The sequence below is a fragment of the Bos grunniens genome, chromosome 1 (genome assembly GCF_055505025.1).
Source record: "Bos grunniens cultivar Pamir isolate PY7600 chromosome 1, Bosgru_T2T1.0, whole genome shotgun sequence".
NCBI lineage: Eukaryota > Metazoa > Chordata > Mammalia > Artiodactyla > Bovidae > Bos > Bos grunniens.
The window spans coordinates 74,430,057-74,453,806 of record NC_141165.1 but is presented as its reverse complement, the minus strand read 5'-3'; the positions used below and the strand labels follow the sequence as shown (position 1 = coordinate 74,453,806).

General features: G+C 50.9%; 1 protein-coding gene and 1 non-coding gene across 12 annotated transcripts; both read right to left on the bottom strand.

Moving 5' to 3' along the window:
• Positions 1 to 359: 359 nt before the first annotated feature.
• On the bottom strand, positions 360 to 19,337 carry EIF4G1 (eukaryotic translation initiation factor 4 gamma 1). Of its 11 annotated transcripts, none has more exons than XM_086396916.1 (33): positions 19,207 to 19,337; positions 18,330 to 18,386; positions 18,015 to 18,108; positions 17,636 to 17,782; positions 16,354 to 16,530; positions 16,022 to 16,121; positions 14,838 to 14,950; positions 13,946 to 14,038; positions 13,682 to 13,748; positions 12,605 to 13,426; positions 12,256 to 12,344; positions 11,977 to 12,163; positions 11,752 to 11,885; positions 11,465 to 11,623; positions 11,131 to 11,319; positions 10,743 to 10,940; positions 10,370 to 10,516; positions 9,926 to 10,162; positions 9,630 to 9,734; positions 9,353 to 9,512; positions 9,049 to 9,149; positions 8,362 to 8,464; positions 8,064 to 8,166; positions 7,603 to 7,835; positions 7,344 to 7,462; positions 7,050 to 7,222; positions 6,287 to 6,412; positions 6,052 to 6,133; positions 4,477 to 4,575; positions 4,230 to 4,364; positions 4,015 to 4,096; positions 3,769 to 3,909; positions 360 to 990 (listed from the first exon to the last, which is right to left on the bottom strand). In XM_086396916.1, the coding sequence occupies exons 4-33, from the start codon at positions 17,660 to 17,662 to the stop codon at positions 806 to 808; spliced, it is 4,686 nt and encodes a 1,561-aa protein (XP_086253042.1). In that variant the 5' UTR covers positions 17,663 to 17,782; positions 18,015 to 18,108; positions 18,330 to 18,386; positions 19,207 to 19,337; the 3' UTR covers positions 360 to 805. The 11 variants fall into 11 exon arrangements, with proteins under 11 accessions (XP_086253042.1, XP_086253017.1, XP_086253025.1 ...); XM_086396891.1 differs by having other exon boundaries at positions 17,636 to 17,722; XM_086396899.1 differs by having other exon boundaries at positions 11,131 to 11,316; positions 17,636 to 17,722.
• Positions 9,229 to 9,304, bottom strand: LOC147379654 (small nucleolar RNA SNORD66). Its single transcript, XR_015135412.1, has one exon. It is a non-coding gene; the product is annotated as a small nucleolar RNA SNORD66 (small nucleolar RNA).
• Positions 19,338 to 23,750: the final 4,413 nt, after the last annotated feature.

Below are 23,750 nucleotides of genomic sequence, written 5' to 3'. Positions count from 1 at the left end.
CAGATGAGACCTCGAAGCCGTAGCAAGTGCCAACTTCAAAACAGCCTGAAACCCGGGGTCTTCACATACAGGGGTCTTGCAGCACATTGTCATAGATCAAGACCAGCAAGTGTGTCCCATTAAGTACCCCGTGGCTATGTCCCCTTTCTCCCCTTCTAATATACAGGGAGCTCCACCATGTCCATTTTTGAGGGCCAACCATCTAAGACTCCCTAACCCTCCAGATCGCAGACAGGGGAAGAGGAAAGAGGGGTGCCCAGTTAGAGGGAACTGTGCTACAGTGCCAGCTCTGGAAAGGAGGCTGCCCACCTATCCAGACCCCTTCTCCAGAGGGAGCAGGCCATAAAGCAGAGAGGCAGTGAGCGTAATTGAATTCATGTTTAATAATTACAGGCACCGTGCCCCCCCTTCCCCCTGCCCAGGCAGCAGGGGTGGTGCAGGGGCTGGGGCATATGCCCCCAGCAGCGAGGACGGCAGTCCCAAGAGTGATTTTCAGAAAATAAAAAAGGACCCCAGGGGCAGGCGGTGGTGCCCCCCCCAAGACACACCAAATTTCAAGACTTTATATATAATATATCTCTGTGCCCCGGGGGGAGGAGAGGGACACCTGGCAGCATCTGGAGGGGGGGCCCCAGGCAGCCCCAAGCCATCCTGCCTCTTCAGCCACTTTATTAGCTCAGACAACATCGCACTACAGGCACCCACTGCCGCTGCCGCCGCTGCTGCCGCCCCCCCTTGCAGTCCAGGCGGCTGGCTTGGCCATCCGAGTGTCCATGGGGCTCCAAGTCCCCGGCCCCACCCGCCCTCAGTTGTGGTCAGACTCCTCCTCCTCCGCCTCACGAAGCCACTTGAAAAAAGTCGTGACAGATTTTAGGGCCACGCCCTTGCCCTGCTGCTCAGCAGGGTCCTTGCTACTCTCCCAGCTATAGAAGGCGTCCTCCTTCACCACATCCTCGTCATACAGCGCATCGAAGAACATCCCAAGCAGGTCTGCAAGCAGGCAGAACAGCAGTTAGAGGCATGCTGTCCATAAGCACCCCATCCCACCGCCCAGGAATCCCACCCCTAAGCTCCACTGTTGAAACAAGGCCCAGACCCAACATGCTGACATTTGTGTGTCTAGCCATTCCAGAGTGACTAGGTCTCTGACACCATACTAATCTCATGATCTAAGACACTGGTTGGCGAGAATGAGTCACTTGGCCAAAACGTACAAACCTGCCCAGCCTCACCTCAGCAGCTTCAAGCTTCTCCACTCATGATATATTTATTTAATGGGGAAAACTGCAGAATTGGTACTCCTGAATTTGAGGAATCACAAAAGGCTGAGACGTACCTCCCACAAAAGTCAAGGGTATAACCTGGAACATTCACTGACCCCACCCCGGCCCCATTTTACAGGTTCTGACAAACTTGACCCTAATTTTCTCTTACTTTCCACCATCTCCTGAACATATATCCACCCGTCTCTGGCCTTGACACTTTTAGGTGTGATGTATCCTTTGCCAGGAACATTGTTTCTCTTGTCACCTTTTATCACCTTCCTAGTGAATTCCTTTAGGCTCAACTCAAGCACCCTCTCTGCTCTGCTTCTCCCTCATCCCCAGCTTTCCGTCAGCCTTCCAAAGCACTTATACAACCCTGAACATAATCTATTCCATTCCCCACATGCACTGCCAGTCTTTCCAAAGAAAACAATACATTCTTAAAAGCAAAAGGAGGTTGAGAAGTTGATTTCTTTTGAATACAGCATAGAATTTAGAGTCGAGGCCTCAGTGAAACACCGACTGAGCCATCTAAGAGAAACTCCAAGCCAGGATGTTCCTCAGGCACACACCCTCAAAGCCACAACCGAGGCTATGGACAGCCTCCAACCCCTATCCCTCAGCAATGGCAGCAACTGATCACTTATCCCAAACTTGTTTTCCAAACCCCATGTATACGTATCCCAGTGACTCTACACAATCAATTTATCCACCACTCTGCCCCATATTTATAAGCCCAAGCTTCTCCCACCTAAACACTAAAAGCCTCCTTTTAACACCTACTATCTCTTCACACCCAAACAAAATAAGATTTGTCTTTTGACAAGAGATTAGTTGAATTCAAACATTTCTTCTAGGGACTACCCTGGTGGTCCAAAGGCTAAGACGGCCATGCTCACAATGAAGTCAGCCTGGGTTCAATCCTTGGCCAGGGAACTAGATCCCACAAGCTACAACTAAGACTTGGCTCAGCCAAATCAAATAATAAAAGTATTGAAAAAAAAAATTTGTCTGCACTTGCTATTTTCTTCCTGATTCAGGGGAGTATTACCCTGTCCTTTCCAATCCAGATCCTGCCCCCTGCTTTACCAAATACTTTTTCTGCCAGGGTAGCCTCCATGTTTTCACATACCAGAGGCCCTAATTTTCAGATCTGTTCAAGCAGCATCTAGCATTATAGACCATTTCCCTCTCCTAATATGCCCTGTGCCTCCAGAAATGGGCCTTCAGCCCTGACCTCTTCCTCTCCAAATCAGATACCCAGGTAGCTGCCTACCTACCTGACTGACATCTCTGATCATCCCCATCAGGACCACAAACTCAGTATGACCAAACTCAACTTGATCCAGTGGTCCCTACTGCCCAGTAAATGGCATCCCCACTATCATCTCACCTGTTAAAACCATCCTGGGAGTCATGTATGACTTCCAATCTCTTTTCTATCCCCAGGCCAGTGTGTCTTGAATCTGCCCACCCCTCTCCCATCCCCATTTCCACCAGAGAGGCTGAGCCACTACCAATACGCCCCAATCGGCCGGCCAATCTAGCCACATTCACCCCACTCCAAATCACTCTTCCCACTAACGGCCAAGATGATCTAAACACTAAAAAGAATTTTTAAAATCCTTGCTTAAAATTCCACAAAGGCCGATTTTCCTGTCCTTAGGCTAAAGCCCCAAACTCATCCCATGGTTTACAGAGTCCTGCATGACCTGGCCACATCCATCTCTCCACCCTACTTGCCTCACATACAACTGGCTGCTGTGCTCTTCCACACTGGCCTTCCTTTAAGTTTTTACCTTGTATCATGTTTTCAACCTCAAGGCCTCCCTTTACATATACAGTTCTTTACATATACAGTTCATATACATATATGTCTCCCTTTCCCCTTTGTCATTTAAGTCCCCATGTGTCAATTCCCACTCATTCCCTCTGACTAGGTAAATTCTCCCAGAGTATCCTGCAGGACCCATCTTCCAACACTTACCCAACTCCATGCTCATATGGGAACTATGTTTGACTTAATCACTGTTAATATCCCAACCCCAATGCCCTGCCACACAGTGCGTGGCAGGAGTACATCCTCAGTCACGTAAGTCGTGTCTCTTTGTGAAACCACACACTGTAGCCCTCCAGACTCTCCGGGCCGTGGGATTATCCCAGCAAGAATACTGCAGTGGTTGCCATTTCCTCCTCCTGGGGATCTTCCCCACCCAGGGATCGAACCCATGTCTCCTGCATTGCTAGGCAAATTCTTTACCTACTGAGCCATTGGGGAAGCACAAAACAGGCAGTCAATTAACCTTCAAGGCCAAGTCTAACTCCTTCCACTTGTCAGTAAGGAAACAGTGTTGGAGAGAAAAGGACTCAATCATGAGAATATTTTGCTCTCCAGGGACCACCCACTTTTCTTCGGTTGAGACCCTTTCCACCACTGCCCCGCTACGGTCTGGTAGTTCCTCCAGCCCACCCACCCTCACCATCCCCGTGGCCTGGCTCTTACTAGGGGGCTGGTCTAAGGTCACTACAAGGGCCTGGAGGGCATAGAGCGCCTGCAGCTCCTTCTGCTCGTCACATAGGTATTTCTGTAGCAGTTTCGCTCGTGCTTTCAGCACTGCAACATCCACTCGGAGAGAAGACTCAACTATAGGGAGAAAGACAGGGGTAAGTAGAATAATGCACCCTCAGCCTGGTCCAAAACCAGAGGTAAAGACCAAAACCACCCACCCCTAACCCTGGCTCCTCTTACAGATAATTGCAGAATAGCAGACAGTTGTCATAAGGGCTCGAACTAATGTGTTGGATGTCACCTGCTGCTCGTTCAGGTTGGCCTGTGCAGGAGAAAGAGAAACAAATGGCTCAAAAGTTCTAAATTATGCCTGGAAGGCTCCATTTTTGTTGCCCCCACCAAGCCCCACCTTCTCTCACTCGCTGTGTCCACGCCAGTCTCAAGGAGAAACATACCTCTATCCAGTCAAACACCCGCTGGTTACTGCTGCCCTCCTGCAGCAGCTTCTCCAGCTGCCTGCGCAGCTCCTCAAAGGAGAGCAACCTCTGGCCTGGGGCTTCTAACTCCTCTCCCAGGGTATACTCCACCTTCTGCAAGCAGAAAGGCCCACAGTCGGGAGGTAAACGCATCACATGAGATAACAGAAAAGAAGAGGACTGGCTGGCCCCAAGTGCTAGAGTCCACCCAAGTCTAGTCACAAACCTGCGCAGCGACAAAGGCACTGACATCCTGGCCTTCAGGCAGAAATTCCTTCCAGCTGAGTCCAGCCTCTCGCCACAGCGTCCCCACCTTTTTAGGACCCTGGAAAACATTAGACCAACTCATTAGACAACTCTCATTCTAAGAATCTAACAGCTTCACAAATATCATCTAACAAATGCATACTGTAATCTCACCAAACACTTTGCAAGCAGCTCAGGATGCTAAGATACTGAATGAGAACAGTGCGTTCATGGCTACAGTCTAGTACCGAGCACAGACATCAGTCAAATGACCATCCAAAGTCACGAGAAGTTACCTACCACAGTGCTATGAGACTCAGGAGATGGCCTGAGAGCCTCTAGGAAAAGGTCAACTAGGTCACAGGACTCTCAAAGAATTACTGGACCACAAAAGGTAAACAACCAAATCAAAATACCTCATCCAAGCCTTCCACATACATCTACGTTTCTTTCTAAAATAGCTTAGTTTTTCATTATTGCAAGTAACAAAGCTTATGGGAGAGAACAACCTCTAACAAGTATTCAGCTCCCAAGTCCAGAAAAATTAGAAGCAGATGTAACCCCAACGCAAATCAGAAAACGGCAGTCTTTTGAGTTCATTTTCTCTAAGGGGCAACAGATTCTGAAGCCATCACAGTTTTACAACAACATATTCAGGATGACGTCATCAACTCTTGACAAAAGTACTTCATGGACTTTAAAAACGTCCCTCTTAACACCATTAAAATCGAGTTGTCTCACAGCTGACATACATTTTTAAAATAAGACCGTAAGTTTTTTCTTTCTTAGCAGTGCATAAATGTCACAAAATCCATGGCACCTTGGAGTCAATGAAATACTACTAGATCAATATGTTTTTTCTTTTGAATTATTATTCTATACTTCTTAGAAACTATCTGGTATACATTTTTACCTAAAAGAATATGAAAGGACAATTTCTCTCTGATTCAAGACTCACTCCTCCATGTTCCAGAGCTGAACTCTCTTAAAACTGTATTTCCCGACATCTCACCACCACTAAGTACCACAGACAACTTGCCCTTCCAGTCATTTCACCTTTGTATTTGCTAGTCAGTTAACTTTAATAAAGCAGTTTCTGTCGTGAACATTACCAGACACCCCTTTGCAATTTCACAGTACTTTGCCCAGTATGTGGTCAATGTTCTAAAAGAGGCTAGCTGAATGAATTAACTCATCAATCAAAGGCCTAGGACCTTGTGCTCAGTTGCTCAGTCCTGTCCAACTCTTTGCCACCCCATACTGTAGCTGCCAGGCTCCTCTGTCCATGGGATTTTCCAGGCAAGAATACTGGAATGGATGGCCATCTCCTTCTCCAGAGGGCCTTAAATTTCTCATTCTCCTCCAGCGTTGGCCAGAACCTACTATAGGAACTGGCCTGAGCAAGAGTGCCAGCCTCACCATTTTCCCTCCCAGGTACCAACCCAGCACCACCATCCTGCCAAAGGACCATGAGGCTTCAGGGTCACCACAAGCAACCAAACCACATGGTGGGAAGAGACGTCCTAAACAAACCACCTCTGAAAGGCTCACTCACCATGCTTTTGCACAGGAGCCCCAGGATCTCCAGCAACAGGGAAGCAGCCTTGCCCAGGGGTCTCAGAGGTTTTGTTATTTCCCTATAAGATAAACATTCATTGTTAAACTAGCCTCCCACACACTCTCAACATACTAGCCCATCGGTTCCTAAATCCAGGGTTCTGACCTGCCACGCCTCCTTTCTCTCTCCCTCCTATCTTTACCTCCCCTGAATTCCACCAGAGGGGGCTTACCTGAACAGCTCCCCCATTGGCACCCCACCTTCCTGCAGAATGGGCGTTATCAATTCTGCTAGGTAGAGCCACACATGAGGGATGTCAATTTCCATGTCTTCAGCCAACTCTAGAATTTCATATAGCCTGCATAGGGAATTCAAAGTCAGGACCTTCTAAGACAAGCCTGCACTCCTTTGTTGCCCTCCTTTTGGGGCAACAAAGGCATCGCTAAAAGGATCAACAACTGCAGGACCCTCCTCAGGAACATTTCCTAAACACGGGGCAATTACCTCACACTAAGTGAAAGTCGCTCAGGCGTGTCCGACTCTTTGTGACCCCATGGACTATACAGTCCATGGAATTCTCCAGGCCAGAATCCTGAAGTGGGTAGCCTTTCCCTTCTCCAGGGGATCTTCCCAACCCAGGGACTGAACCCAGGTCTCCCGCTTTGCAGGCAGATTCTTTACCAGTTGAGCCACAAGGTAAACCCAAGAATACTGGAGTGGGTAGCCTATCCCTTTCTCCAGCAGATCTTCCCAACCCAGGAATCAAACTGGGGTCTCCTGCATTGCAGGTGGATTCTTTACCAACTGAACTATCAGGGAAGCCCTATCTCACACTAAGGCCACCTTCTCCTTAGAGCTCACCCCCAACTATGCCAAAACTTATGTTGACCAGAATGGCTGAGGAGCCTACACTCTTATTCAAGGTTCACGGGTCCTATGAAGGAGAGAAAGGTATGAGAAGGTAAGAACGGGAGGCCTGCAGAGGCCAGTCATACCCTTGGTAGTACTGAGCAGTGGAGAGGTGCCCGGCACAGAGCAGCTGGTGCAGCAGCCGGCCCATGTGCTCCCGCGTGATGGCGCTGCGCTCCAGCGTGGACTCGATGCCGTGCCGTACAAAGATAAAGAGCAGGGAGGGCGAAGCCAGCTCCTGCACGCACTGCACTGCCTCCTGCAGGGGTGCAGAGCACAGAAGGGAGGCCAGTCATGTGTGGCTCAGACCCTCCACCCCTGCCTGTCAGCACAGGCCATCCACCTTGTCATCCCTCACTCAGACCGCTCTCATGGCTTACCTTCATGTCATTGAGATGGAGGTACTCCTCAATGATGGCCCTGGATTTCTTCTCCAGCTCCTCTTCAGAGAGTGCAGCCTTCGGGGGACTCACCGGGGGGAGGGCAGCTTCTCGTTTCACTGAGCGGAGAAAAACATATCACAGATTCATCAATTCCAGTCTTCCTAGCAAACAGTCTGAAGCCCTGAAGACACTGTCTCGGGACTGGTTGGTCCCAAACCAGCCCACACTCTTCTCTTCCCCTCCCCCGGCCCCTTACCAGCTTCCCGCCCGCGGTCCCGATCCTCCGTGAGGCTAGCTGCCTTGCGTAGTCCATCAGGCTGAGAGGGCCGCTCTCTACTCCGTTCCTCCACTTCCTTGCTGAAGCTCCGCTTGGTGGCGGGTGTCCGGGCGCGATCAAGCCGGTCACCACGGTCACCTCCCCGTTCACTCCGCTCTAGGCGGTCTCCCCGGTCCCCAGCTTTCTCACCTCGTTCCCGGCTCAAGCTACTCCTGGAAGACAGACAGGGACATCATCTCTCACCTGTACTGCCCAGGTGCGCTACTGTTTTAACTGTCAAATACGCTGAGCAACTGTCTGGCCTTGTTCGTGGCAGCAGGAATACACCCCAACTCAGTCAGGAGCTCTGAGCATTACAGGTGTTAAGAATTCCTGTGTTAGCAGCCAAAACCCAATGAGCACTCCCAGTGTGATGAACAGAGACACCGAGGAAACCTCACCTCTGCACCACTCGTCTGTTGTCTGTGCTTTCTGTTGGTACTGCTTGTTGAAGGGCTGAGAAGCGATTCAAGGTACTAGTAGCTGGACGAGCAGCTTCTGATGCTGGGGAAGCAGAAAACTCAGATTAAAGACACCTGGTCCTAGTTCTGGCACGAAGGTAGTTCAGTCCCTAGTCCCGAGTACACACCACCTGTATGATCTAACCACTCTGCAGTCAAAGCCTCCCGTACAGACAAGGCTCTGACCTCAAGAGCTGAAAAACCACCCAGCTCTTGACAGTGACAGTAGCCTCCATACCTGCATCGGAGGGCTTGGCTCCTGAGCCTCCACTGCTACCCTTGCCCCAGCTCAATCGGCCTCCAGGTGCAAACAGCTGGTTATTAGAATCAATGGAGCCAGGCTGAGGATGGAAAGGGAGTGGAGAGTCATGGGTCTGATCCAGTCAAAGCCCCCAGCCAGCCCCCACCACACAGAGCCACAAGCGGCCTAGACCAGTAAATATTTCAGGCCTTACGTAGACCATACAGTTTCAACTAGTTGACTCTGCCACTGTAGCACAGGAGCAGTCACAGACAGCACTTACAAGGTAGGACTGTGGTTCTGTGCCAAAACCTTATAGACACTGAAATTTACATTTTATAAAAATTCTTGTCACAAAGTATCACTTTTTTCCTCTAACCATTAAAAAAATGTAGAAAACTCTCAATTGTAGTTTGTGGGTATATAGAAGCAGGGAATGGCTGGATTGGGTATGCATGTCAGGGTGCTATTCACTGGTTCAGACCAATGTGAATTCACTCCCTAGAGACGACAGTCCTGCCCAGTAATCTAACTAGTTGGTCTAAGGGGGAAAACTCAAGTTGTCACCTTCCCAACTTCAGAAAGCCAGGGGACTAAGATCCAAGCATATGCTTAAGGCCCGTCTGACCACTCTTTTATTCTCCCATCACTGACCAACACCCCTTCCAACATATACACCCCTACCTTTGTGATCTTAGTGAGTCGAGAAGTGTCAATAGGGCGGCTGCCCTTGCTGATGGGTACTGTGTTCCAGCCACCATCATCCACAAGTGGAAGGCCACGGCCTGGAACAACAAGGAAAGCATGCTGGAATGATAACTAAGTCCCAGCAACCCTGTTCCGGGGAGCTGCCACCAGCCTTCCTTCCTCAGATCCTCAGTTCCATCACGGGGTCTCAGTGGCCCAGACACGTGGCACTAATAAGAAGTCATCAGGGGAAAGCACAACCCCTCACACTGTCCCCCCTCAGTCCCAGCCTCAAACTCACTGATGGGTGGGCCTGGAGGGCCACCCCGACGCTTGTCGCTGCCCTTGGCCATTAGCTGCTGCACTTTTATGTGCTCCCGATGCTCCTCCATCTCAGCTTCCTTGTGGATTTGGTCAATTGTCTTGGGCCCCTGGTCCCCACGGCGTGGCACCCAGTTGCTCTGTGGGATAGGCCAGTCACAGGGTAATTACATCAGAGAAGACCAGACCAGTGTCAGGAAATGGGGGCTGTGGGGTCAGAGGCAGCAGACTGACAGCGGGCAAGAGGGAACACACACCTTTCGCAGATCCAGCACATCCTGCAGCATAAAGCGGATCCGGGATGAAGTCTTCTTTTCCTTAATGATTTTTTCCATCTGGTTGAAATACTGATCCATCCGGGGCTAGCAAGAAGCAAAGGGATCAAGGTCACCTGCAGCTACAGACCCCGCCCCTCCTCAGGCTTTCAGCCCCACCACTGCAGCTCAGGGGCACACAGTGCCATGCCGATACAACAGCCGGGAAGGGTGCTGGTCAGTGTGCGGCAGACCCCACATGCTTCAGCCTGGCCTCACCCATACCCCGGGACCCCTACCTTGGCCTTCTCAAAGTCCAGGTCTTTGCCAATGGTGGTGAGCAGACGGCAAAGGCATTCAAGGGACTCTTCATCATGGTTCTTAAGTAGTTTAACCACACAGTCATGCATGATTGCCTCTGTTAACATCTTCAATTTGAACAACTCCCCGATAAACTTGATATTCCCTAACGAGCGCCGCCGGGCTATGTCTCGAGCCTCTTCCAGCTCTTCTTTCAGGCGTCCCCGTTCCTCTGCCTGCCGGTCATAGGACAGGGGTCACGTCAAAAAGACACCAGCCACTCAGTTAAAACCTTCCCTCCACTACCTGGATTCCTAAACCTAGCACCAAGCACTCACATTCTAAGGCAGAGAACCCCCCAAATACCACTATCCCCACTCCCACTCCTGCAGCTGAGGAGCGACTGGGTGAAGTAGTGGAACTGGGAGTGGAGTTTCTCTCACCGTAGCAGCTTCATCCATCTCTTTTTGCTTCTTCTCAAAAACCTCATCATCATCTTTGTCTTTTTCAAACTCCTTCTGACATCGATTTAACAACAGTTTTCGGAAGTTCACAGTCACTGTTGGCTTTTCTGTAGTGGGCACTTTCAGCTGTACGTCAAAGAGAACATCACATTCAGACCAGTCGAGGGCAGGGCAAGGAAAACCCTCCAAAAGTCTTCAACTACGTGATCCCTGAAGACCTCTGGCCCAGCTCTGCCTCCTTCTGGCTGCCACCACCAGCACAGGATAGAGGAGAACCAAGAAGCTGGACTCAGAGGCTTAGGAAGAGAAGTGAGAACTAGACCACAAAGCTTAGAGAATAGTGGAAACTAACCGCCATGAGGCAGCGGCACATGTTGGCATAGGCCACGGAGAAGTTGGGTTCTGAAATGGCCTTCTCGAAGATGAGGTCAATGACCCCTTTGAGACGTTCCTCGGTATCAATGGCTAGCTGCGTCACCTGCTTCATCAGCTGCTGGAACATCTGGGGTGTCAGCTTATTCAAGATGGAGCGCACCCTGCGGAACAGGTCCTGGAGGAGAGAGGGAACAGACAAGACATAGAATCCAGTGACGTGTTCAGGGGCTGCCAGGAGGCGGAGGAGAGGGCCGTGGGGACTCGGATAGGTGCTAGTGATGAGAATGGCCAGAAGCAGAGGTCAAGGCTGGCTCAGAGGGCAGACCCTGAAGAGAACTGGAGACCAAGGCACAACTTGCAGGTACCTGGGTTTTGCTGCCATCAGCATCCTCTTCTCCTCGGTCCTTATCAGCCGCCGTCCGCTTGCTACTGGGTTTCCAGGCCTTTTCTGCTTTGTTCAGCTTTATATCTTCGGTCATTGACACTGTGGCAATGATCTTGCGTGGTTCCTTTCGGGGGCCCTGCTGAGATCGCCGGGGTCCCAGGCCAGCCTGCTAAGCAAGGAGCGGGGACAAAAGACAGGGAATTAGTCAGCACAACTACCACCATCGCCCACATCTCCAGGGCAGACTTCTCCCCAGCCCTCAATGAGATACAGGGGCCAACACCCCCAGCACATCCCTTGCCAGACCCACTCACCGGCCCTCGGGGCAGCTCCCCACCTGGCCCACCCCTCGGGGGCCCACGGTTGCTAAGGGCTGGTCGGCCAAGGTTGGCAAAAGACGGAGTGAAGTCTGGGCCACAATTTATGCCCTGAAGTCTAGAGGGGTCCAGCGGTCGCAATGGTGTTTTATTGGCCTGTGAAAAAGACAGAGAAGGTATCAGAAACAGGATAGGGCTAGCTACTGACCACTCTTTCAGGACCTCTGGCTCCTCCTCAGTCAACCAACCAGCATAAACATACTCTCTCCCTCAGGCCTACCAACCTTATCCAACACCACATCACTGATGTGGGGCAATCCCTCAGGCTTCTGCATACTGGCAAAGATGAACTGAAAGCCAAGCAGGAACTCTCGGTCATAACGCTTTTTCTCCTCAAGGTTTAGAGGCTTCCACTGATCTGCAAGGAAGACAGGATGAAGCAATCACACTGCTCTCTCCTGGGTCCTGACAAGCATACTCAACCCTTCTCACCCTTTCTTTCCACATACCTGACTTATATTCATACTTCTGTTCCCCTGGCTGGATATTCTCTGCATTTTGAATCTTGTCTTCCTTTGAGTCCCAGGTCTCCTCTCCTTCCTCAGACCGCAGGGGCACACTGCTGCCCTCAGGCTCTGGGCTGGGATTGCAGCCTGCAGGAGGCTGATTTTCCACCTCTGGTACCCCTGGGTTCGCCTGGAACCATTGCACATTCCGTTTTGGTTGCACTGTCTCCACTGTTCCACACCCACACTCTGCCCTGCTCCCTCCACGTTCTGCTCCCTTACCTCCTTGAAGGCATCTAGAAGGTCTCCTACAGCCTCCTTCTTATTGAGCTCCTTAATTTTCCGTCTCCTCTTTGGCACAGACACTGCCACTATTTGGGGGGGAGGAGTGAGAATAACTTAAGGAGTACCCCAACCTCTGGGAAAAATAAAAAGAAGCCACTGTACAATATTCGCTTTTTTTGTCACATCCTCTCTCAACTTATAATTCCTCAATCTAGCCCTTGAGAGTTCCATTACAGGGCTTCTATGACCCAGACACAATGGCCCAAGAGGTCACCCATCAAAAAAGTTTCCTTTTTTGAAAAGCACACCCAGCCTGCCCCACCTCCACCAACCAGCAGCACCTTACCTTGGGTGGCTACTGCCACCTCCGAATTCTGGGATAGGTGGGCTGGGACAGGGGTGCTCTCTGGGGGGAGAGGTTCCTCTCCTCCCTTCTCACCCTCAGCTTCTCCTTCCTCTTCCTCTTCTTCCTCCTCCTCCATGTCCTCCTCCTGAGCAGGGGAAGCCACTGGAGGAGCCACAGCTGGGGTAGCAGAAAGGACAGTGGGGGGAGTCACCGACACTATAGCCTCCTTGGCCTGTTCCTCTGGTTCACTGACTGGGCTTAAGTCCACAGCTGGTGGTGAAGGGGCTCCGTTGAGTAGTTCCTCAGGTTGGGCAGTTGGAGCAATAGGCATGGGGGATTCAGAGGGACAAGCTGGAGGAGGGAGAGGGGCAAGCTCTGGGCTTGACTCCACCTCTGGTTCCAAATTCTCAGATGGGACTGTGCCATTAGGCTCAGGAAGAATTTCCACCTTGTGAGATGCCAGGGGGCTGGGAACCTGGAGAGGACTGGAAGAGAACTCAGATTCTGGAACTGGTTTGCTCAGCGTCACTTCTACTTCCAATATGGGTTCAGCAAGGGGAGTGGGTTCTGGAGAGAGGCAACACGGCTCCCCACTTTCAGGGGGCGTGGGGGTTGATTCTTCTACAGACGTCTGTATCATCCCTGTTGTCATTGTGTCCCCAGGAACAGAGAGGACTGCGAGATTAGGCTCAGACCCCGGTTCCAAGACTGGGGGTGGTGATGGGGTTGGAGAAGGTGATGAAGGCTGGGATTCTGAAGGGCTGTGCTCTGGGCCAGGCAGCCCTGGCCGCTCCCCAATGATTGCTCCCTGCGACCGGTCATCTGCACCATAGGAAGAACAGGTAATTAGAGGCAAGTCCTTCCCCGTGATTGTTGTTCCTCCTCCCAGCCAAGCATTCCCAACCTAATAGCCCCTCCTACACATACCAATCTTCTCCCCCTAGGTCTTTTTCATTCCCACTCAAAATCCATCTGCCCTTAAATACTGCTACTTGAGACCTAAGTCATTCTTCTCTGACATTTTCAACGGCCACACTCCTTTTCCCCTTAAAAGCCGTGCCCCACCTGCTTACTTACCTGGCCGGACGACGACAGCAACCTGGGGTGTCTCCCCATTAGCCTGAGGCTCCAGACCGCCTCCCGTCTGCAGGACACAAAGGGTTACCAAGTTTGCCCTGAAGAGTCCCACAACCCTGCTACAGCCATTTCTACTTTAGCTGCCTAGAAATCCAGGAAAGCAGGGAAATAAGTCCCTTAGTTGAGGAAAAAGATCAAGGGACCTGGGAATACAGGGAAGAACAGCCATCCCAGTCAGGGCATCACTCAAAGGACAGACAGTACCTGGGGAGGTGTGGGTGTGGAGGCAGTGCGGGCCCCAGACATGATCTCCTCCGTGATATCCTTCCCTCCTTGGTTTGGGTCTCGAATTCGGATCTGGGGAAAAAAAGCTACGGGCTAAGTGGGAAACAGGAGCAGCCCACCTCTCCACCCTGCCCCGCTCCTAAGACTCCAAGCCAACCCCCCAGCCCCCCACCGGGAAGCAGGTGGGTGGGTGCCAGAAACCCTGTGAGTTCTCCTGTCAACCCATCCGGCTGCTCTTGTAGTCTCTGCCCTGGCCCCTACCCCTAAGACACTCTTGACCTCACAGAGCAGATACGTACATCACAATGCCCCTCCCTCCCTTATCCCTGCCCCACCAGTCCCCAAGAAGTGGCTGCATGCCTGGGGGCCCAGGACCCCCATCTAGCACCCATCCGGCTCACTTGTGGCTAGTCTGCCTGATCTCTGGGGGCAGGGCCCAGATCCAGTGGGTGGAGCCAGGGTGACTCAGCGGCTTCCCCAGCCCTGGCACCCTATTCTGGGCACCACGCCCAGGGCTTGAGGACTGAGCAGAGGCGGAGGCCTCAAGAGCTTCCAGGACTGGGGGGTGGGGACACAGAAAACAAACCATTTTCAAGGCAAGCCACCAGAAACCCAAAACCAAACTTAGATGTTATGGACAGAGAACCCAGGTCTCTCAAGAATTTCCCTACCAGACACTTCAATCTTCTAGTGAGCTTCTTCTATACTGAAATCATAGTACCTTACGAAGAACCTGAGCATTTCACACATCCCCATTCTCTGCCTACTCTCAGGTGAAGATCTCCCTCAACTTCCTGCTCCCTGACCCACAAAGTGCCTGACCTTGATCCTTGCTTTCCCAGATGTCCTACAACCCCTTGCTGCTACTCACCGTCTTCCGCTCCCTCTTGGGAGCAATCTGGGGTGGCTGGTTCATCAAAACAGGTGGGGGAGCTACACCAGTGGGAAACTGCTGCACACCCTGGGCTGGGTAGTAAGCGCCAGCTTGGGGGAGGGGGGGACAAGGAAAGGAGAATAGTGGCAGGGTCAGGGCCCAACCACATACAAATGCCTGCTTGAGCACAAATGCCTCCCAGCCCCTGGAGAACCTCTCATCACCCACAGCCGGCCCCTTACCCTGCCCCACCCTCCTCCCCAAGGGAATTAGGTGTCTGTCAAAGCTGGGGAACCAGTCTGAACTGCGTTTACAAGAATTCCTAACACTGACACACACACCCCTTGTAGGCAGGCACTCCTTCCCCACCACACACCAGCTACTATGTCTGTTCCTCTGCTACCCCATAAGGTAACATGGGTGCATCCCACCCCCAGCAAACACACACATACACTCTGAGAGAGCAGCAACTACTTAACCTGAAACAGAATCAGGTCTTTGGCTGGGAATGATAAAAACAGATTTGCCAACCCTGTTCCATTCAACCTGAGTCCAATTCCAGTCTCCAGCCCTCTGCTAAGGGGCAAGGAAACAAAAGGTAACATTATGAACCAGGCCCAGGATGAGGAAAATTCCTTAAAGCAATGGTCTCCAAAATGGGATACATTCTTTAATATCATCCATAACCTCCACTTGTTTTTGACAAGCAACATTAAGTGTTATTTGTTTAAATTATGCATACGTATAACAAACAAAAACATACATGTATTAGAAGTACATACTCAAAATTTTTCCTGATGGTCAAAAAATTTTGGAAACCACTGCCATAAAGAACAGACTAATCCTTTCCTAGAATATAAATGAAAAACAGCTACAGAAACCTCCCAAATCCATGTTACATGGGCTCCCCCCAACCATGGAACAAGTGTCAGGGAATATTTACTGACAGGTCCTCAAACTAGCACCTGAACTATATTCCTTGACGTAGGGAGGACTCTACAACTCTCAACAATAGTGTAAAATCCTCTCGCCACCACCCCCCAATACCAGTTACATGTTAGCACCAATCCTGACTACCACTATCACTTTTAGAGCAAGAGACAGGCCTCGGAAGGGTCCTAGAAATTAGGCAAGTTTAAATGCTCCCTGGGACTCACTCTCCGACTTCAGACCCCGCTTACCGTAGGTCCCAAACTCTGTAGGGCTTGCACCTGGGTAGAAGCTTGGGGCTCCCGGCTGCACAGGATACTGCTGTGTCGGGACAACATATGTGGAACGGCCCTGATGGAGGGGAAGGGGGATAAGGAGGGGAGAGAAGGAGTTGAGGGAGCTATGAATACCACATCAGACTACAAAGAGAATGCAGGGCAAGACAGGACAAGCCAACTCTGGGCAATGACCAGAAGAAAGTCCCACCTCTAGAGGAGAGATGGGACTGGAGGATCAGGGTGGGGGGAGGTGGGGGAGCGGGGACAAGGTTGTGTGGCTTCAGCACCCAAGCCTCCAGCCTCACCTGTCCAGGGATGTAGTAGGCCCCCTGGGAGGCTGGGTAGGAGATCTGGGAAGGGATCATCATTACTTGGGATCCAGCAGGGTAGACATGGGCAGCTGGGCCAGGGCGGGCAGGGGCTGCACTCTGCACTCGGGAGGCTGCACTGCTCGGGGGCTGGGCCCGGCTAGGGTAGAAGTGCTGTCAGGAGGGAGGAAGGCAGTTGGCACTGGGCAGGGGAGGAAGTGGACAGCAAAATGGCCATTCCACTATGTCTCTAGTCTGGAGAGAAGTACCAGGGGCTTTGGAACATGGGACCAACACTGCCAAGACTCACTTGACCAACTGATGGTTAAGTGGCCTCTTGAACTCACGTGTGCCCTCCAAACTCAGGTACACACTTTGCACTCGGTATATTTACTCCCTCCCTGCCATGCATACTCATGTCACCTCCTCCACGCTATCCTTCAGCAGAGGCTTCCTAACACCCAGATGCATCATGCCTAAGTAAAGCCTTTTTCAGCAGCATACTCCCCAGCATGCACTGCACCATCCTAAGGTACTGAGGAGCTAACTGCTAACATGCAAGTTTCTCAGTTCCCAGATATGCGCTATGCAAGATTTAGCCCCTAACATGCACTGGTCAGCCTCAGACTGAGGACATGGACAGCCAACAAGTCCCCACCCTGAGGGACCCCAGTCCCTGTGTCTAGCCCCTGACTAGGGAGGAGGGTAAGGGTGAGACCAGGAAAGAGTCCAGGATTAGCAAAGGGGTATTACCTGCAGAGACCTGAATCCTCCCTGAGAGCACATGGGGACAGGAAAGAAGAGAATTATCCCCAAGGTGATGAAGGGGAAAAAAAATGAAAGAGGCAGGACAAGAATCCTCTCCCATTTAGTGAGGAAGAATTTAGGAATAGAGAAAGGTAAGAACCAGCTGGAATGTTTCTCTTCCCACAGTCCAAAGAGAAAGAAGGGATGAGGAACAGAGCAATGGAGACCTCCTAGTAAAAGGAGGAAATAGGGAAGCAGGAGTTGGCAGCAGAGCCCAAAGCGCTGCCCCCAGTTCTCAAGGCACCAGAACCCCTAGCAATGCCATCCCCACCAACAACATACTCCCCAAGGGGCCAGCCACCGTGAGTAATCAACAGTACAAAGTGCAGAGCCGCATAAAAGAACACATAGCAACTGTCAGGAAACCGGGGCAGGTACCGGGCCTCCAGAGTTTCCATCCTAGGCCCAAACTGGCCTAAGCTTTACATGGCTCCCACCCAGGCCCCCTACTCCCCTCCCCACAGCCCCTCACCTGGCGGGGCTGAGAAGGCGTGTTCATTTGTGTCGCTTGAGGCGTACTGAACACCACCGGTGCTGTCTGCCCCGGGGGAAACGCTGGCTGAAGGGGGGAGACCAGATTTCAGCAAGAGGGGAAACCCAGGTGGTGCAGAAACTCAAGCTGGTGAAGGGGAGCAGATCTGTGGCAAGAGCCTCAGCAGTCCACATATGCCCTCCCCATGACAGCCCCTGGGAACAGCCTGGGGGCCCTGTCTCAATTTGGCAGCAGGAAGCTGCACTTTGCCCTGACACAGAAGGGGGTGGGAAAATCCAGAGGTTGGAACCTGTTCCTGACCCGGCTGCCTGGTCTCCCCAACCCCCACCCCAGTCCCTGTTAATTCCTTCCTAATTACCTGTGGGAGTCCAGGGGATGGGGCAGGTGGGGGGCCTGTGGGCTGTGGAGCTTTGTTCATTTCATTTGGTGCCACATCAGGGTCCCCCCAGCACCTGTTGGGAAAGAGTGGGGCTCAGAAGAGGAAAGGGACACAAACTTAAGGCAAATGGAGTGGGGGAGGGGTTAAAGCAAGGGCTGGGTCCCACAATGAGGCCGGGAGGCGCCAAGGGGGTAAAGGAACATTAAAGACCCAGCTTATGTCCCCACCAACACCCTGTCAAACCCTCACCACCTCCAACCACCCCCCGATCTGCTGAAACAGCCCTTCACTCACCCCCTCGGTTAAGAACAAATCCACGGTGCGGCCTACAGGTTCTGGGCATCCGAGGGCCTGGGGTTGGGAGGTGAGGGGTATCAACCTGGCTCCGCGGGGCCCAAGACCAACCAGACCGGAAATTCCAGGTCTCGCTGGCACCAGGCTCCCGGATCACAAACGGAGCTAGCAGCTTCGGCCGTGGTGTCCCCACCCCCCACCAGGGGACACCGGGTTCGGGGCCTGGCCCAGGGGCACACGAGGCACGCCTGCCGTGGGTAGCAGCGGAAGCACCCACGCGGGGCCAGAGGCGAGGCCTGCCGCCGCCCGGCAGTGGAGGCAAGGAAAGGCGGCAGTCGGGCCGTAAAAGGCCAGGCGGGCGGCGGCCGAAGAAGAGCCGGTTTGAAGCAAGTGAGGGTCGGCCCGGAGGGCGGGCGGGGCCGGGGGCTCCTCCCTGCCCGCCGCCGCCGCCTCCCTCCCCTGCGCCCTCCCTGCGCAGCGCCGGCCAGTGCCAAAGAACAACGTGTCACTTCCCGGCGGCCGGGCCGCAAAGGGGGGAGGGGGCGGCGGGTCGGGAGCCGCGGTGCCTGCGCCCGCGGGGCCTCCTCGGGTCGGGCCGAGGTGGCACTTAGCAGCCGGGGAACCCGGCGCCCTCCCGGCCTGCGGGGACCGCATATTCCGGCCCCGCGCTCCCCCACCCCCACCCAGCAGCCAGGCCGAGGCAGGCCGGGCACACGTGGGCCGGGGATCGGGCCCTGGCGGGCCGGGGCCCGGGCTTGGGCCGCGGGGCCAGGGCGCTGGGGCGGCGGCGCAGGGTAGCCGGTCCCGGCCCGGATGGCGGCGGATGCGGGGGGAGGGGGTGGGGGGGCCGGGTCGGGCCCGGACATGGCGGCTTTACCTTCAGTCTCCTTCAGTCCGCGCGGCCGAGCCCCACGCAGCCGCACAGACGTAGTCCACAACCATTTCCGGCTCCCCGCACGGATCCCGCTCGGCGGCCACCGCTTCTCCGCAGGCGCAGCCGGCGGCCCCACGTGACCGGCGCAGAGGGCGGAGCAGCGCCCGGCGCCGCGGAGCACATGGGATTTGCTCCGCCTTATCATGTGACAGCCACTGCCCGCCTCTTGTCCCCTCCCGAACTTTGGAACTCCCAGGCCGACCCGGCTCCGCGTATGTGTTCCGCGGTTCTTTGGTTCATTCATACTTTGAGCAAGTATTTACTGAGTGCATACTGAGTGCGAGGCGAAGTGCTGGCTGAAGGTTGAGAATACTGACATTAAAGACTCGGTCCCGCCGAAGTAAACCATGGACAAAAACGGAAAAAAATACAAATTAGGCAGCCTTTGAAAATAATGTAAATTAGATATAGAACTATTAAACTGGGTGTTACGCTAAAAGAATTGAAATATTCTAAGTAGAGAGTTAGATTTGTCTTTTATAAAGATCAGCCACTCCCAGGGAGGGACTAAGATCAGTCATGGAAAGTTCAAATAGTGATGGGATAAGTAAATCCAAGACCTCTCCCTGGCAGCCAAAAAATTTTGAACTGCCTGAAGGGACATACTAAAGCCAAAGCTACTTAGAGTCAGCCTGGATTTTAATCCAAATTTCTCTACTTACTCTCCTAGTGATGTACCTACTACTTACCTACTTAATACTTGTAAAATGGGAGTATTTGAAACTATGCAGTCTGGCTCAATTCTGAGCTTTTACCCACCCGGCTTTCACCCTATTGGATTGTCAGGTTTAAAAAAGTTAGTTCTTGTGAAAGTGCTTAAAACTGTGCCTAGGTATGTAGCAAAAGCTATTTTCTCTCTCTCCTTCCCACCCCACTCTTTGTATTCAAACACATATAATCTCAGAAAACATGTTGCACCAATGATGACCTTTGTGATTTCACTTAATCCTCACAATATCCTACAAAATGTATTACTATACATTGTATTATTATCCCCATTGGAAAAGAAATGCAAAAATGCAAAACGGCTGTCTCAAGAGGCCTTACAACTAGCTGTGAAAAGAAGAGAAGAGAAAAGCAAAAGAGAAAAGAAAAGATATAAACATCTGAATGTAGAGTTCCAAAGAATAGCAAGAAGAGATAAGAAAGCCTTCCTCAGTGATCAATGCAAAGAAATAGAGGAAAACAATAGAATGGGAAAGACTAGAGATCTCTTCAAGAAAATTAGAGATACCAAGGGAACATTTCATGCAAAGATGGGCTCGATAAAGGACAGAAATGGTATGGACCTAACAGAAGCAGAAGATATTAAGAAGAGGTGGCAAGAATACACAGAAGAACTGTACAAAAAAGATGTTCACGACCCAGATAATCACAATGGTGTGATCACTGACCTAGAGCCAGACATCCTGGAATGTGAAGTCAAGTGGGCCTTAGAAAGCATCACTACAAACAAAGCTAGTGGAGGTGATGGAATTCCAGTTGACCTATTTCAAATCCTGAAACATGATGCTGTGAAAGCGCTGCACTCAATATGCCAGCAAATTTGGAAAACTCAGCAATGGCCACAGGACTGGAAAAGGTCAGTTTTCATTCCAATCCCAAAGAAAGGCAATGCCAAAGAATGCTCAAACTACCACACAATTGCACTCATCTCACACGCTAGTAAAGTAATGCTCAAAATTCTCCAAGCCAGGCTTCAGCAATATGTGAACTGTGTATTTCCAAATGTTCAAGCTGGTTTTAGAAAAGGCAGAGGAACCAGAGATCAAATTGCCAACATCTGCTGGATCATTGAGAAAGCAAGAGAGTTCCAGAAAAATATCTATTTCTGCTTTATTGACTATGCCAAAGCCCTTAACTGTGTGGATCACAATAAACTGTGGAAAATTCTGAAAGAGATGGGAATACCAGACCACCTGACCTGCCTCTTGAGAAACCTATATGCAGGTCAGGAAGCAATAGTTAGAACTGGACATGGAACAACAGACTGGTTCCAAATAGGAAAAGGAGTATGTCAGGGCTATATATTGTCACCCTGCTTATTTAACTTATATGCAGAGTACATCATGAGAAACGCTGGGCTGGAAGAAGCACAAGCTGGAATCAAGATTACCGGGAGAAATATCAATAACCTCAGATATGCAGATGACACCACCCTTATGGCAGAAAGTGAAGAGGAACTCAAAAGCCTCTTGATGAGAGTGAAAGTGGATAGTGTAAAAGTTGGCTTAAAGCTCAACATTCAGAAAACGAAGATTATGGCATCTGGTCCCATCACTTCATGGCAAATAGATGGGGAAACAGTGTCAGACTTTATTTTTGGGGGCTCCAAAATCACTGCAGATGGTGACTGCAGCCGTGAAATTAAAAGACACTTACTCCTTGGAAGGAAAGTTATGACCAACCTAGATAGCATATTCAAAAGCAGAGACATTACTTTGCCAACAAAGGTCTGTCTAGTCAAGGCTATGGTTTTTCCAGTGGTCATATATGGATTGAGAGTTGGACTGTGAGGAAGGCTGAGCACCGAAGAATTGATGCTTTTGAACTGTGGTGTTGGAGAAGACTCTTGAGAGTCCCTTGGACTGCAAGGAGATCCAATCAGTCCATCCTAAAGGAGATCAGTCCTGGGTGTTCATTGGAAGGACTGATGCTAAAGCTGAAACTCCAATACTTTGGCCACCTCATGCGAAGAGTTGACTCACTGGAAAAGACCCTGATGCTGGGAGGGGTTGGGGGCAGGAGGACAAGGGGACGACAGAGGATGAGATGGCTGGATGGCATCACCGACTTGATGGACATGAGTTTGAGTAAACTCCGGGAGTTGGTGATGGACAGAGAGGCCTGGCGTGCTGCAGTTCATGGGCAAAGAGTCAGAGACTACTAAGCGACTGAACTGAACTGAACTGTATCAGAGTAACTTAAGCTCCAAAGAGAGAAGAGCAAAAATAGACACACAGGAAGAACCATAAGGAGAATGAAAATGCACATATAGCTGTTTTCTGTTACATTCTTGGAGTTCTGTACGTTATGGTATATGGTTGCCTCCCTTCTCTGCTCTTCTCATTTCTCTTTCTACGAAAACTAATAAATAAAAATCAATTACTGCTTACATGGCAATTCCTTCTTAGCTCAGAAATCACTCTGAAACTCCAGTCAGGGGACTTCCCTGGTGGTCCAGTGGTTAAGATTTCACCTTCCGGTGCAAGGGGTGTGGGTTCTTTCCTGGTTGGGGAGCTAAGATTCCCCCGTACCTCACAGCCAAAAAAACGAAACATGATTTTTGGTAGAAATCAACACAATACTGTAAAGCAATTATCCTTAAAAATAAACTTAATTTAAAAAGTATTTAAAAAGTCAAAAATGATAGATCCCTTCTCAGTATTCTTCATACAAACATCCAAAAAACACAGTATTTAAAAAAAAAACCTAAACGTAAAACAGAAGCAATATTGTAACAAGTTCAATACTTTTAAGATTTTTTTTTTTAAATCTTAAACTCCCATCAGAACAAGGTACTACCTAAAACATTGCTGTGTGCTTAGCCAGTTGTATCTGACTCTCTGAGACCCCATGGACTGTAGCCTGCCTGATCACCGTACAGGCATCTTAAATTATGTATGTCTAGATAGAAATGTGTCATCTCTCCCTACTTGAATAGTGTCCGCCTTTTGCCCCCAAATGTGTCTTGCGCATGTATTCTTTCTCAGTGATTAGTGCCCAGGCAGGAAATTTGGATTTCATCTTACATTCCTTCCTGTCTGTGTTACATCTCATCAGACATCAGGTCCTATTGGTGTTTGAATCAGAATCAAGTCCTGTTGTTTTTGTATTTAAAAATTCTTCCGCCCTCCCCATTTCTACTGCCCTAATTCAGTTCATTTCACTTACTTGGTCTCCAGGCCTCCATGGTGAGATTTCTCACCGAGATAGCTAGCTGAGAATGTCCCTTTCCTGTTATCATTCATTGGTGCCCATAGAGAGACACTGTCAATTTCTTAACAAAGCTCTTCTAAACATGATCTAAGCCTGTGTCTCTAGCTCCTAGCACAGTTTCCCCTAACTCTATGTAACACTTAGCCGAATCAAACTATCCATGGTTTCTGAAAGCAAGTAGCTTGTCTGCCTTCTTGCTTTTGCTACTCCTTTAGCTGTATCCTGCCGTCTTTTCCTCTGGATAAACTTATCTTTCTTCAAGAATGTTTTCTCAAAAATCTCCCCTCAGGACTTCCCTGGCAGTCCAGTAGTTAAGACTTTGCCTTCCATTGCAGAGTGCAGGGGGTTCAATCCCTGGTCAGGGAACTAAGATCCCACATGCCTTGAGGCCAAAAAACCAAAACACAAACATAGAAACAATATTGTAACAAACTCAGTAAAGACTTAAATGTACTGGCCTGGTGGCCCAGTGGTTAAGAATCTGCCTGTCAACGCAGGGTTCAATCCCTGGTCTGGGAAGATTCCACATGCCTCGGGGCAACTAAGCG